The 16,410-nt window shown below is 31.9% G+C and overlaps 1 protein-coding gene across 1 annotated transcript in view; it reads left to right on the forward strand.

Moving 5' to 3' along the window:
• The window catches only part of LOC127706805 (calcineurin-binding protein cabin-1-like), a 63,180-nt gene that overhangs the window by 12,141 nt on the left and 34,629 nt on the right, over positions 1–16,410 (forward strand). The window contains exons 9-18 of the mRNA XM_052211491.1: positions 82–130; positions 775–875; positions 10,482–10,548; positions 11,114–11,357; positions 11,791–12,104; positions 12,920–13,002; positions 13,279–13,346; positions 13,924–14,074; positions 15,402–15,479; positions 15,952–15,991. Of these exons, the coding sequence (XP_052067451.1) occupies positions 82–130; positions 775–875; positions 10,482–10,548; positions 11,114–11,357; positions 11,791–12,104; positions 12,920–13,002; positions 13,279–13,346; positions 13,924–14,074; positions 15,402–15,479; positions 15,952–15,991 (1,195 nt within the window). The remainder of the gene's footprint in view (positions 1–81; positions 131–774; positions 876–10,481; positions 10,549–11,113; positions 11,358–11,790; positions 12,105–12,919; positions 13,003–13,278; positions 13,347–13,923; positions 14,075–15,401; positions 15,480–15,951; positions 15,992–16,410) is intronic.

Consider the following 16,410-nt stretch of genomic DNA (forward strand, 5'->3'; position numbering starts at 1 on the left):
AGTTTAAGCTTATTGTTAATGACCATCCTATGTTAAAATATCACTTTATTCTATAGAATTACTCCTTCTACATTTTTTCAGTGACCCTGCTATAGATAACATAGAGATTGATGCTGAAGATAAAGAAGAGGTAAGTCCAGTATTACTGTTAATTTGGGGGGAGGGGCAACCTGCTGTATAAATAGGGCTATGGACTACTTGCCCAAATAGCTCTTGTGTTCATACTGAAAAATACATGTAAAGCCGCTCCCCCAAATGCAACTTATCAATAAAACTGTGAATTTGGGGTAACTTAAGGTTTAAATTTTACCCCCTCTCTGGAAATGCTTCTTGTAGGTTTTCCTAATGCTCAGTTTAGATTATTTTTTTTCACAAGTATAATACCTAACCATGATAAATTGAGTAAAGAAAGAATTATTTCTTAAATAAATTTCAATTACTATTTCTGTTTCCGTTGTTATTTCTTGTTATTTCAACACTAAAAAAACTATTATCAGCTTTCTGTGATTTGGCAGTTTCTGTCTACCTATTAAGACAATACATGTTTCCTATTTAAAGATTTCCTGTATCAGCATTTTGCGTGTTACCACTATCAATGAAGTTAGTGTATCAAATGAGATAGATATCAGTTGTATGTGTTTGTCCTTTTTTTTTATCATAGTAATGCATATTTCAGTCCTTCTTTAAGATTAGTATTTGGCTAAATTTTCCCCTTTTGTGTTTATTAAAATGATATTTTAATGTATGACATTGTATATCAAATACTATTTTTAGTTTGTCAATGAGTGTTTAAAGCTGGCTGAAGAAAGAAGACAACTATCAAAGCCCAAAATGTTACAAATGGTCAAATTACCAGTCCCTATACAATTATATACGTAAGTTTTAAAACTCATATTACAAGACGAATATAAATTAATTGAAAGTAGAAGCCCTACAAAGTGATTAAAAAAAACAGTGTAAAAATTAGAATATGTAGATGTACAAGACATTCTATCCTAATGCTATGGTAAAACTTTGCATTTACTAACTTGGAAAAACAACGTATCAGGTTAAAGTTTTGGTTTAAGTTAGTTGATATTGTGGTCAACTTTAATATAAAATTAATGAGATGTGGTTTATTTGCCAATGAGACAACCATCCACCAGAGGTCAAATGATAAAGATATCAGCAATTATAGGTTCCATACAGCCTTCAATAGTAGACTTTCGAATTCATGCACTTTCCTGTAAATTTCCTATGTCACAATACATATGTTATTACATCACAGTAAGAACCGATTGTTCAATGATGTCGTTAACTCTGATTGACCCCGGGTCAAACGTTGTAACTCATTCATAATAAACATTCGATATCGGAGTATAATGAGAAAATTCATACAGTATAGTCCGCTTATTTTTTGTTGGTGAGGCAAGGTGTCCTAAGAACACATATTCTTGTTTTTTCCTATATGTGAATTTTAATGCTTCTACTATCAGTTACAATATGAGCTGCTTTGGATAGAAAGCGACCTTATCTGCCATTATCAATGCATCTGTTAACTTATTTAGGGTTGAAAAAAATCTTTTTGCAAAGTCTGTAACTGTTTCGAAATTGAGTTGATATAAGAACCCTACTAAACAGACCAAAATTCATCTTTTATATCGTATTTGAATGTTCCAAAACCAATCAAAGTTGTATACATGTACATGTATATGTGCACTTGCATAAGGTCAATTTCTATTCAACGCAGCTCATATGTAATGAGATATAATTTTGATTTTACAGGTGGTGTAGCCTAGGAGAAGCCTTGTTGACATTATACAATATGTAATGAGATATAATTTTGGTTTTACAGGTGGTGTAGCCTAGGAGAAGCCTTGTTGACATTATACAATATGTAATGAGATATAATTTTGATTTTACAGGTGGTGTAGCCTAGGAGAAGCCTTGTTGACATTATACAATATGTAATGAGATATAATTTTGATTTTTACAGGTGGTGTAGCCTAGGAGAAGCCTTGTTGACATTATACAATATGTAATGATATATAATTTTGATTTTACAGGTTGTGTAGCCTAGGAGAAGCCTTGTTGACATTAAACAATATGTAATGAGATATAATTTTGATTTTTACAGGTGGTGTAGCCTAGGAGAAGCCTTGTTGACATTAAACAATATGTAATGAGATATAATTTTGATTTTTACAGGTGGTGTAGCCTAGGAGAAGCCTTGTTGACATTATACAATATGTAATGAGATATAATTTTGATTTTTCAGGTGGTGTAGCCTAGGAGAAGCCTTGTTGACATTATACAATATGTAATGAGATATAATTTTGATTTTACAGGTGGTGTAGCCTAGGAGAAGCCTTGTTGACATTATACAATATGTAATGAGATATAATTTTGATTTTAGAGGTGGTGTAGCCTAGGAGAAGCCTTGTTGACATTATACAATATGTAATGAGATATAATTTTGATTTTTACAGGTGGTGTAGCCTAGGAGAAGCCTTGTTGACATTATACAATATGTAATGAGATATAATTTTGATTTTTACAGGTGGTGTAGCCTAGGAGAAGCCTTGTTGACATTAAACAATATGTAATGATATATAATTTTGATTTTACTGGTGGTGTAGCCTAGGAGAAGCCTTGTTGACATTATACAATATGTAATGAGATATAATTTTGATTTTTACAGGTGGTGTAGCCTAGGAGAAGCCTTGTTGACATTATACAATATGTAATGAGATATAATTTTGATTTTACAGGTGGTGTAGCCTAGGAGAAGCCTTGTTGACATTATACAATATGTAATGAGATATAATTTTGATTTTACATGTGGTGTAGCCTAGGAGAAGCCTTGTTGACATTATACAATATGTAATGAGATATAATTTTGATTTTACAGGTGTAGTAGCCTAGGAGAAGCCTTGTTGACATTATACAATATGTAATGAGATATAATTTTGATTTTACAGGTGGTGTAGCCTAGGAGAAGCCTTGTTGACATTATACAATATGTAATGAGAAATAATTTTGATTTTACAGGTGGTGTAGCCTAGGAGAAGCCTTGTTGACATTATACAATATGTAATGAGATATAAGTTTGATTTTACAGGTGGTGTAGCCTAGGAGAAGCCTTGTTGACATTATACAATATGTAATGAGATATAATTTTGATTTTACAGGTGGTGTAGCCTAGGAGAAGCCTTGTTGACATTATACAATATGTAATGAGATATAATTTTGATTTTACAGGTGGTGTAGCCTAGGAGAAGCCTTGTTGACATTATACAATATGTAATGAGATATAATTTTGATTTTTACAGGTGGTGTAGCCTAGGAGAAGCCTTGTTGACATTATACAATATGTGATGATATATAATTTTGATTTTACAGGTGGTGTAGCCTAGGAGAAGCCTTGTTGACATTATACAATATGTAATGAGATATAATTTTGATTTTACAGGTGGTGTAGCCTAGGAGAAGCCTTGTTGACATTATACAATATGTAATGAGATATAATTTTGATTTTAGAGGTGGTGTAGCCTAGGAGAAGCCTTGTTGACATTATACAATATGTAATGAGATATGATTTTGATTTTACAGGTGGTGTAGCCTAGGAAAAGCCTTGTTGACATTATACAATATGTAATGAGATATAATTTTGATTTTACAGGTGGTGTAGCCTAGGAGAAGCCTTGTCGACATTATACAATATGTAATGAGATATAATTTTGATTTTTACAGGTGGTGTAGCCTAGGAGAAGCCTTGTTGACATTATACAATATGTAATGATATATAATTTTGATTTTACAGGTGGTGTAGCCTAGGAGAAGCCTTGTTGACATTATACAATATGTAATGAGATATAATTTTGATTTTTACAGGTGGTGTAGCCTAGGAGAAGCCTTGTTGACATTAAACAATATGTAATGATATATAATTTTGATTTTACTGGTGGTGTAGCCTAGGAGAAGCCTTGTTGACATTATACAATATGTAATGAGATATAATTTTGATTTTTACAGGTGGTGTAGCCTAGGAGAAGCCTTGTTGACATTATACAATATGTAATGAGATATAATTTTGATTTTACATGTGGTGTAGCCTAGGAGAAGCCTTGTTGACATTATACAATATGTAATGAGATATAATTTTGAATTTACAGGTGGTGTAGCCTAGGAGAAGCCTTGTTGACATTATACAATATGTAATGATATATAATTTTGATTTTACAGGTGGTGTAGCCTAGGAGAAGCCTTGTTGACATTATACAATATGTAATGAGATATAATTTTGAATTATAGGTGGTGTAGCCTAGGAGAAGCCTTGTTGACATTATACAATATGTAATGATATATAATTTGGATTTTTACAGGTGGTGTAGCCTAGGAGAAGCCTTGTTGACATTATACAATATGTAATGAGATATAATTTGGATTTTTACAGGTGGTGTAGCCTAGGAGAAGCCTTGTTGACATTATACAATATGTAATGAGATATAATTTTGATTTTACAGGTGGTGTAGCCTAGGAGAAGCCTTGTTGACATTAGACAATATGTAATGAGATGTAATTTTTATTTTACAGGTGGTGTAGCCTAGGAGAAGCCTTGTTGACATTATACAATATGTAATGATATATAATTTTGATTTTACAGGTGGTGTAGCCTAGGAGAAGCCTTGTTGACATTATACAATATGTAATGAGATATAATTTTGATTTTACAGGTGGTGTAGCCTAGGAGAAGCCTTGTCGACATTATACAATATGTAATGAGATATAATTTTGATTTTTACAGGTGGTGTAGCCTAGGAGAAGCCTTGTTGACATTATACAATATGTAATGATATATAATTTTGATTTTACAGGTGGTGTAGCCTAGGAGAAGCCTTGTTGACATTATACAATATGTAATGAGATATAATTTTGATTTTTACAGGTGGTGTAGCCTAGGAGAAGCCTTGTTGACATTAAACAATATGTAATGATATATAATTTTGATTTTACTGGTGGTGTAGCCTAGGAGAAGCCTTGTTGACATTATACAATATGTAATGAGATATAATTTTGATTTTTACAGGTGGTGTAGCCTAGGAGAAGCCTTGTTGACATTATACAATATGTAATGAGATATAATTTTGATTTTACATGTGGTGTAGCCTAGGAGAAGCCTTGTTGACATTATACAATATGTAATGAGATATAATTTTGAATTTACAGGTGGTGTAGCCTAGGAGAAGCCTTGTTGACATTAGACAATATGTAATGAGATGTAATTTTTATTTTACAGGTGGTGTAGCCTAGGAGAAGCCTTGTTGACATTATACAATATGTAATGAGATATAATTTTGATTTTAGAGGTGGTGTAGCCTAGGAGAAGCCTTGTTGACATTAAACAATATGTAATGAGATATAATTTTGATTTTACAGGTGGTGTAGCCTAGGAGAAGCCTTGTTGACATTATACAATATGTAATGAGATATAATTTTGATTTTTACAGGTGGTGTAGCCTAGGAGAAGCCTTGTTGACATTATACAATATGTAATGATATATAATTTTGATTTTACAGGTTGTGTAGCCTAGGAGAAGCCTTGTTGACATTAAACAATATGTAATGAGATATAATTTTGATTTTTACAGGTGGTGTAGCCTAGGAGAAGCCTTGTTGACATTAAACAATATGTAATGAGATATAATTTTGATTTTTACAGGTGGTGTAGCCTAGGAGAAGCCTTGTTGACATTATACAATATGTAATGAGATATAATTTTGATTTTTCAGGTGGTGTAGCCTAGGAGAAGCCTTGTTGACATTATACAATATGTAATGAGATATAATTTTGATTTTACAGGTGGTGTAGCCTAGGAGAAGCCTTGTTGACATTATACAATATGTAATGAGATATAATTTTGATTTTAGAGGTGGTGTAGCCTAGGAGAAGCCTTGTTGACATTATACAATATGTAATGAGATATAATTTTGATTTTTACAGGTGGTGTAGCCTAGGAGAAGCCTTGTTGACATTATACAATATGTAATGAGATATAATTTTGATTTTTACAGGTGGTGTAGCCTAGGAGAAGCCTTGTTGACATTAAACAATATGTAATGATATATAATTTTGATTTTACTGGTGGTGTAGCCTAGGAGAAGCCTTGTTGACATTATACAATATGTAATGAGATATAATTTTGATTTTTACAGGTGGTGTAGCCTAGGAGAAGCCTTGTTGACATTATACAATATGTAATGAGATATAATTTTGATTTTACAGGTGGTGTAGCCTAGGAGAAGCCTTGTTGACATTATACAATATGTAATGAGATATAATTTTGATTTTACATGTGGTGTAGCCTAGGAGAAGCCTTGTTGACATTATACAATATGTAATGAGATATAATTTTGATTTTACAGGTGTAGTAGCCTAGGAGAAGCCTTGTTGACATTATACAATATGTAATGAGATATAATTTTGATTTTACAGGTGGTGTAGCCTAGGAGAAGCCTTGTTGACATTATACAATATGTAATGAGAAATAATTTTGATTTTACAGGTGGTGTAGCCTAGGAGAAGCCTTGTTGACATTATACAATATGTAATGAGATATAAGTTTGATTTTACAGGTGGTGTAGCCTAGGAGAAGCCTTGTTGACATTATACAATATGTAATGAGATATAATTTTGATTTTACAGGTGGTGTAGCCTAGGAGAAGCCTTGTTGACATTATACAATATGTAATGAGATATAATTTTGATTTTACAGGTGGTGTAGCCTAGGAGAAGCCTTGTTGACATTATACAATATGTAATGAGATATAATTTTGATTTTTACAGGTGGTGTAGCCTAGGAGAAGCCTTGTTGACATTATACAATATGTGATGATATATAATTTTGATTTTACAGGTGGTGTAGCCTAGGAGAAGCCTTGTTGACATTATACAATATGTAATGAGATATAATTTTGATTTTACAGGTGGTGTAGCCTAGGAGAAGCCTTGTTGACATTATACAATATGTAATGAGATATGATTTTGATTTTACAGGTGGTGTAGCCTAGGAGAAGCCTTGTTGACATTATACAATATGTAATGAGATATGATTTTGATTTTACAGGTGGTGTAGCCTAGGAAAAGCCTTGTTGACATTATACAATATGTAATGAGATATAATTTTGATTTTACAGGTGGTGTAGCCTAGGAGAAGCCTTGTCGACATTATACAATATGTAATGAGATATAATTTTGATTTTTACAGGTGGTGTAGCCTAGGAGAAGCCTTGTTGACATTATACAATATGTAATGATATATAATTTTGATTTTACAGGTGGTGTAGCCTAGGAGAAGCCTTGTTGACATTATACAATATGTAATGAGATATAATTTTGATTTTTACAGGTGGTGTAGCCTAGGAGAAGCCTTGTTGACATTAAACAATATGTAATGATATATAATTTTGATTTTACTGGTGGTGTAGCCTAGGAGAAGCCTTGTTGACATTATACAATATGTAATGAGATATAATTTTTATTTTTACAGGTGGTGTAGCCTAGGAGAAGCCTTGTTGACATTATACAATATGTAATGAGATATAATTTTGATTTTACATGTGGTGTAGCCTAGGAGAAGCCTTGTTGACATTATACAATATGTAATGAGATATAATTTTGAATTTACAGGTGGTGTAGCCTAGGAGAAGCCTTGTTGACATTATACAATATGTAATGATATATAATTTTGATTTTACAGGTGGTGTAGCCTAGGAGAAGCCTTGTTGACATTATACAATATGTAATGAGATATAATTTTGAATTATAGGTGGTGTAGCCTAGGAGAAGCCTTGTTGACATTATACAATATGTTATGATATATAATTTGGATTTTTACAGGTGGTGTAGCCTAGGAGAAGCCTTGTTGACATTATACAATATGTAATGAGATATAATTTGGATTTTTACAGGTGGTGTAGCCTAGGAGAAGCCTTGTTGACATTATACAATATGTAATGAGATATAATTTTGATTTTACAGGTGGTGTAGCCTAGGAGAAGCCTTGTTGACATTAGACAATATGTAATGAGATGTAATTTTTATTTTACAGGTGGTGTAGCCTAGGAGAAGCCTTGTTGACATTATACAATATGTAATGATATATAATTTTGATTTTACAGGTGGTGTAGCCTAGGAGAAGCCTTGTTGACATTATACAATATGTAATGAGATATAATTTTGATTTTACAGGTGGTGTAGCCTAGGAGAAGCCTTGTCGACATTATACAATATGTAATGAGATATAATTTTGATTTTTACAGGTGGTGTAGCCTAGGAGAAGCCTTGTTGACATTATACAATATGTAATGATATATAATTTTGATTTTACAGGTGGTGTAGCCTAGGAGAAGCCTTGTTGACATTATACAATATGTAATGAGATATAATTTTGATTTTTACAGGTGGTGTAGCCTAGGAGAAGCCTTGTTGACATTAAACAATATGTAATGATATATAATTTTGATTTTACTGGTGGTGTAGCCTAGGAGAAGCCTTGTTGACATTATACAATATGTAATGAGATATAATTTTGATTTTTACAGGTGGTGTAGCCTAGGAGAAGCCTTGTTGACATTATACAATATGTAATGAGATATAATTTTGATTTTACATGTGGTGTAGCCTAGGAGAAGCCTTGTTGACATTATACAATATGTAATGAGATATAATTTTGAATTTACAGGTGGTGTAGCCTAGGAGAAGCCTTGTTGACATTAGACAATATGTAATGAGATGTAATTTTTATTTTACAGGTGGTGTAGCCTAGGAGAAGCCTTGTTGACATTATACAATATGTAATGAGATATAATTTTGATTTTAGAGGTGGTGTAGCCTAGGAGAAGCCTTGTTGACATTAAACAATATGTAATGAGATATAATTTTGATTTTACAGGTGGTGTAGCCTAGGAGAAGCCTTGTTGACATTATACAATATGTAATGATATATAATTTGGATTTTTACAGGTGGTGTAGCCTAGGAGAAGCCTTGTTGACATTATACAATATGTAATGAGATATAATTTTGAATTTACAGGTGGTGTAGCCTAGGAGAAGCCTTGTTGACATTATACAATATGTAATGATATATAATTTGGATTTTTACAGGTGGTGTAGCCTAGGAGAAGCCTTGTTGACATTATACAATATGTAATGAGATATAATTTGGATTTTTACAGGTGGTGTAGCCTAGGAGAAGCCTTGTTGACATTATACAATATGTAATGAGATATAATTTTGATTTTACTGGTGGTGTAGCCTAGGAGAAGCCTTGTTGACATTAGACAATATGTAATGAGATGTAATTTTTATTTTACAGGTGGTGTAGCCTAGGAGAAGCCTTGTTGACATTATACAATATGTAATGATATATAATTTTGATTTTACAGGTGGTGTAGCCTAGGAGAAGCCTTGTTGACATTATACAATATGTAATGAGATATAATTTTGATTTTTACAGGTGGTGTAGCCTAGGAGAAGCCTTGTTGACATTAAACAATATGTAATGAGATATAATTTTGATTTTTACAGGTGGTGTAGCCTAGGAGAAGCCTTGTTGACATTAAACAATATGTAATGAGATATAATTTTGATTTTTACAGGTGGTGTAGCCTAGGAGAAGCCTTGTTGACATTATACAATATGTAATGAGATATAATTTTGATTTTTACAGGTGGTGTAGCCTAGGAGAAGCCTTGTTGACATTATACAATATGTAATGAGATATAATTTTGATTTTACAGGTGGTGTAGCCTAGGAGAAGCCTTTTTGACATTATACAATATGTAATGATATATAATTTGGATTTTTACAGGTGGTGTAGCCTAGGAGAAGCCTTGTTGACATTATACAATATGTAATGAGATATAATTTGGATTTTTACAGGTGGTGTAGCCTAGGAGAAGCCTTGTTGACATTATACAATATGTAATGAGATATAATTTTGATTTTACAGGTGGTGTAGCCTAGGAGAAGCCTTGTTGACATTAGACAATATGTAATGAGATGTAATTTTTATTTTACAGGTGGTGTAGCCTAGGAGAAGCCTTGTTGACATTATACAATATGTAATGAGATATAATTTTGATTTTAGAGGTGGTGTAGCCTAGGAGAAGCCTTGTTGACATTAAACAATATGTAATGAGATATAATTTTGATTTTACAGGTGGTGTAGCCTAGGAGAAGCCTTGTTGACGTTAAACAATATGTAATGAGATATAATTTTGATTTTACAGGTGGTGTAGCCTAGGAGAAGCCTTGTTGACATTATACAATATGTAATGAGATATAATTTTGATTTTACAGGTGGTGTAGCCTAGGAGAAGCCTTGTTGACATTATACAATATGTAATGAGATATAATTTTGATTTTACAGGTGGTGTAACCTAGGAGAAGCCTTGTTGACATTATACAATATATAATGAGATATAATTTTAATTTTACAGGTGGTGTAGCCTAGGAGAAGCCTTGTTGGCATTATATAAGATGCTGAAGTCTTCAGATCCTCCTGTTGTAAGATAACGTTTATGATGAATTATACACGTACACGATGAAATATACATGTCACAGTTTGTTAATTGGATTGTAATTTTGGCTTGTTACACACACTAAAGTCTTAACACTGCAACCTATTATATTGAGTAACTCTGCTTTACCACCACAAAATAACAGACCATTTGATGGCTGATTTTCATGAGTAATTGAGGTTTACTATTTTTCAATGATTGTAATAATTTTCATTATACATCCCTTTTGCACCACTTCATAATGTAAAAGTTGATTTAACTTATTCAGTCTTGCAAATTTTGTATTGCTTTAAGTTGAACAACAGACAAAATTGTTAGATTTAAGATTTCAGGAAATGCTGCAAACAAATAAAGGTATTACAATCTAAAATGTGACTTCTTATTTTTTGCAATATTGGCAACAATGAAAACATTGCAAAAATTTCTTAACTTACAGTAATTGTTGACTTCAAGTATCTCTAGAATGAAAATATACAAGTTGATACCATATTCTACAAAATTTTATTGTATTTTATTATATGTTATTCTTACAAAATATGAACACTTTACAGAGTATGGGATGTCGTGTGGACTTTTCTGCTTACAATGGAGAGGAAAAAGTAAAAGAGGCAGAAGAACAGCCAATGGAAACAGATGCTGCCATGACAACCAATGACATGATGGTAGATGATGTTGATGAAGCAGCAGATCAGTTTGATTCTAAGACAGTTACCTCCCTTGAACAGTTCCTGTCAAATTTACCAGCTGACCAAATGACAGAACTTTTACAGAGTACTCCACCAACACCAAGCTCAGGTACAGTGTTGCAGTTATAAAAAAAAACAAGGGTGATTTATTGGTTGATTTCTATTTTTATTGAAACTGGAGGGGTTCTTGCCTTTATAAAGCTCTTGCCAAGTTCCACAAAGTTCCATAAATTTCTCCCTCCAAAATTCAAACATAAACAATTGAATCAATTTCACGCTAGAATGACAGTTTAAAGAGGTCTTGGAAATATAAAGTAACAAGAAATTCCAAAGACAAATGAAATTGAAATAATGAAATATTTAAAAAAATAAAATAAAATGGCACAAGTAATGATATATCTTTTCCTGAAAATCTTTGATATTATGGAAATTTGTATATTTTTGTTCCCTGTTGCACAATACCATCCATAAATTGAAATCTGATATCAATTTCTCAGTGCATTTATTCATAAACTAGTGAACAGGAGAATTTGTTCTTGCAGTTACAACAACTGTACAAGATCACAACACAAGTATATCATCCCCAATGGAAACAAGTGTCATAAAACAGGCAGATAGTGTGCCAAAAGTTGACACAGATGATATCCCTAAAGAAGGGACCCTATCTGAAAAAAAGGACACTGAATCGGCAGACATGTTGTCTAAAGATGAAATTTCAGGGGAAACAAAAGCTGATTCTTCTATTGATACTTTATCCAAGGAACTCTTTCCAGCAGACAGTTTATCAAAATCAAAAACTCCTAAGAGAAAGAAAGGTTTCTTGGAGGATTTTGGTGGGAAAAGAAGATCTGCGAGGGTAAGTAAGCAATAAAAGGTAAAAAATTTTAATGTCCATGACGTTAAATATTAATGATAGATATATATACCACAAAACATTAACATTCTCAGTTTTAATTCTTTAGAACACAGCTTTATTGAGTAAGATAATCTTTCAAGGTAAAAAACACTGCTTTATTGAGTAAGATAATCTTACAAGGTAAAAAGAGTAATAATTAACATCTTACATCAATAGACAACTTTCGAGTTCGATGCATTTCTGTCAAAAACTCTGGTTTTAGTGAACATCATTCGTGCGTTTATGGGCATCGTCACATCCGTTCCAATGTTGAGCGAGTGGTTGGAAAACTATAAATGCTATATTGAACGAATTATTCGGCAAATTAAATTCTCATAATTGAAAATCAGCACTGCTGTCATTAGGGAATTGTGATTAAGTACTTACAAAACAAACGTTATTTCTAGTTTATCGTGCACAATGACGATCACTAAGACGCTTGATGAACGTTAATAGTGCAGGGATACAGGCGATCCCCTCTATCTGGTAAATGACGTCATAAAGGCGCACATAATTGACGAGTTTTTTTCCGGTGACGGATGAACTCGAAAGTGGTCTATTGTAAACGCATTGGATAACAAGTTTTCAGAAATTGATAGATATTAAATATGTATGCATATGAATCTGACCTCGTACAACAAGAAAAAAGTTATATTTATAGGGATCCATTATTTATTTGAAATAACCAATATTTTTAAGTACTGCAAAATTAAGTAATTATAATGTTTTAAAGTTGTATACAGGAAAGTTATACCCATATGTCTATGTTGTTTTAGGTTAGAAATACCAGTAAAAGAAAGGAAGAGGACTGTGTTAATTTTCAGGGATTATTACTCACATTCTTGCCGTCAACACTCAGGTATAAATTTATCCTTCAGCTTCCTCATTGCATCATTCAGCCATAGGATTCTATTAAGGAATAAGCCTAAGTAAACAGCTTTGTTGGACAACTGAATTTCAATTTCTTTTAACTGAAAATTTCCATTTCTTTTAACTGAAAATTTCATTTGAATATCTCAAACCCCATTTTTCAACCATTCAGTCCCATTTCATTACTAATCCACATATGAGGAAAGAATTTCGAATTGTATTTAGCATAATACCATGTTCATAGTAGTAAATAATATTTTTTCAGGGACTATGATGAAGAAGTTAGTGGATTACTACAGCCAATGGAAGAAACATCAGCTGTTAAACCAGCAGGTAATAGAGAAATAACCTTTAACCTATTTCTTGTTATGGATATAAATATTTACATTATTTACAATCATGTTTTCTTACTTGAAAAAAAAACCAATATGTACAGAAAATTTAAAAATAAAAAATAATTCTTTAAAGAAATGTTAGTCCATATAAAGGAAAGGAAATGCCAGACTAAAAATTTGAGTAGGACACATACATTTAAATTTTACATATATCAATTATATTTGACCACTTCTGTCCTTTTGTACAGTATGTCTGTATATGCTAGAAAAATATTTGAATAAAAGGTGATGTTGGGTATACTTCAATGAGACAGTAACCCAATAAACTAAATATAGAGGTCAACATATGGCCTTCAACAATAGACAAGTGTCAATATAATATAAAAAGGTTGTGTTTTGGTTTGTTTCTCAGAAAAGTATGGTAATATTTTAACAATATTTCATTACTACAGTCCTTCAGTGTAGAACAAATATATTTTTAACACAATTTTTCTTTCACTCTTGTCTTTACTTTCAAACCTTCAAAAAAAGTTGTCTTCTGAATAAAAATTATATATACAATAATATTTTGACAGAACCTGAAGCAGTATTGTCTGCTAAAAGTCTTTGTGATACAGAAAAAGAAGAGATTCGTCAGTTGTTGCTGACCATGCAGAAAAATAGTGGCTGTTTAGATCTGATGATGCAGTTCATATTCAAATTAGCTGAGAAATCTAATCTTAAATGGTATGTATATAAATAATTCATAATGATTTCATCAATTTAATAGAAATAAGAAGATGTGGTATGAGCGCCAATAAGACAACTCTCCATCCAAGTCACAATGTGTAAAAAGTAAACAATTATAGGTCAAAGTACGGCCTTCAACACAGAGCCTTGGTTCACACCGAACAGCAAGCTATAAAGGGCCCCAAAATTACTAGTGTAAAACATTTCAAACAGGAAAACCAACAGTTAATCTATATAAAAAACGAGAAACTCTTATGAACCACATCAACCACTGAACAACAGGTAAACTTAGTACAAAAGCAATTTGGCTGATGATAATTAAAAGTTAACATAAGGAGTTTAACTTATTCTGGGTAAAAGCAAATATACTCACAGAAACTCAGACAGCAGTGGTTCACTTATCTTTCTTACTCATAAAAAAATAGTATATTTTTATTTTATAGGAAAGTTTTCTTCAATGTTATTTTATATACATTTGTCTCACAAGTCAAATGCTTTATAAATGATGTATGTAACTTAGATGACCTTTGAAAGTTATTCACATCATTACATGTACACAAAACAGCAAAATCAAAATGTATCTATCAGATTGTAAATGGTAACTTTGGGTTGGTCCCTGGTATTGGTTTGTAATTTTATGGGATGAATTTTTGTTACATACCATTATTTAAGTCCAGTTGGGGCCTCAGTGGCTGAGTGGTCTAAATAGTCGAACTACTGCACCACTAGCAAGTCAACACTGAGGTTGTGAATTAGAATCCTGCACGGGAGAGGTGCACTCGACTCCAATCTTAATTGACTAGGATTGTCAGTTTCCCTGTTGAAAGTCGGTGGTTCTCTCCAGGCACTCCGGCTTCCTCCACCAATTAAATCTGAGTCACGAAATAGCACAGTACGTGTAGTGTTGAAAGTGGCATTAAACACCAATCAATCAATCAATCAGTTAAGTACAGTGAGCATGTTTAAAAGATACCAGATTTATTGTTCTATGTGCAATAGAAGTAGCATACATGAGTTGAATGAACACATTTGTATATTTTATTAATTTTTCTGGTTTTGCAGTGACAGTTCATAAAAAATAATCATGTTTGTAATTTATTTGATTTTTCTTAATTATATAAAATTTTAGTTTCAGATTTTTTAACTTTTATGAACCATGAACAAAATACTTTACAAATTTAGATGATTTGTAATTCATCAAATAATTTGGTTTCCACTATTTGTAATAAGCAGCATTTACTAATAAAGTGTAAATATAAAGTTCTTGAATGCTCACTCAAAACCTATGATCTATATGTATATATTTTTTTTCCTTTTTCCTTAGGCCAGTTGGTCTCACTGGTGTTTATCTGAGGGTATACAAGATGGTGAGGAATCATTTTGACCTTCCTGATACTTTTTGGTATGTTTATATCATTATTTTATTCAATAAACTGTCATTTTATGTAACTTATAAACAATAGGTGTTGTAATGTCTAGCAATGCAATTTTCCAGTCAAATTATTTTAATTTTATTCATATTTTAAAGTTTTTCATTCTATCCATTTACTTATGGAGTATGAAGACTGCACTTTATCAAAGAAATAATTTGGATCATACATTTGTTAAAAATTCATTATGTAGATCTTTAGTACCAATTGTTTGAGAAACTTTGCAATTTCACTCTTACTTGTCATAGTTAACTCAGAATAACATATAATTCTCATACTATTAGAAAGTATCCAAAGCATGTAATAGGAACTCACGAAAGAAATTATATTTCTATGATTTGAACTTTGCATGGAAATATTGTTAAATCTGATGCTTTTTTGAATTTCAAAAAATGTTAAAAAAATAAATGTTTCAATAATAGTTGTTAATGGATGATATTTCAGTGATGATGAAATTGATGACAACTTGATAGAACTTGGAAAGGTGAGTAGAAATTCAATTTTGTGATGAGATTTAGAATGTATATTGTAATTCCATATATTTATACAGATCATTTTTCCCATTCAACCCTTTCTAGGCTCACTTTGTATTATAAGGGTCTCTGTGGAAAAGTGGTCTAAGAAGTTCATCTACAGCAATTACTAGCCTTTTAACACTGAGGTTGTAAGTTCGAACCCGCACTTGACAAGGTCATTTGACTTCAATCTTATTGTCCCCTGTGCATCGCATTGCGGGAGACATAGAAATACTGGGTATTGTACAATTCTTTCCAGATTTTGATGAAACTTATATTGTAGCTTTATATTAGCAATGTCTTGGATGAGTTCGAAAATCAGTGCCAATCAATTATTTTTAAAAGAGTTATGCCCCTTGGAAACATTAATGATATGGAAAAATTGCAT

This window comes from Mytilus californianus, unplaced genomic scaffold (assembly GCF_021869535.1).
Source record: "Mytilus californianus isolate M0D057914Y unplaced genomic scaffold, xbMytCali1.0.p SCAF_6, whole genome shotgun sequence".
Taxonomy (NCBI): domain Eukaryota; kingdom Metazoa; phylum Mollusca; class Bivalvia; order Mytilida; family Mytilidae; genus Mytilus; species Mytilus californianus.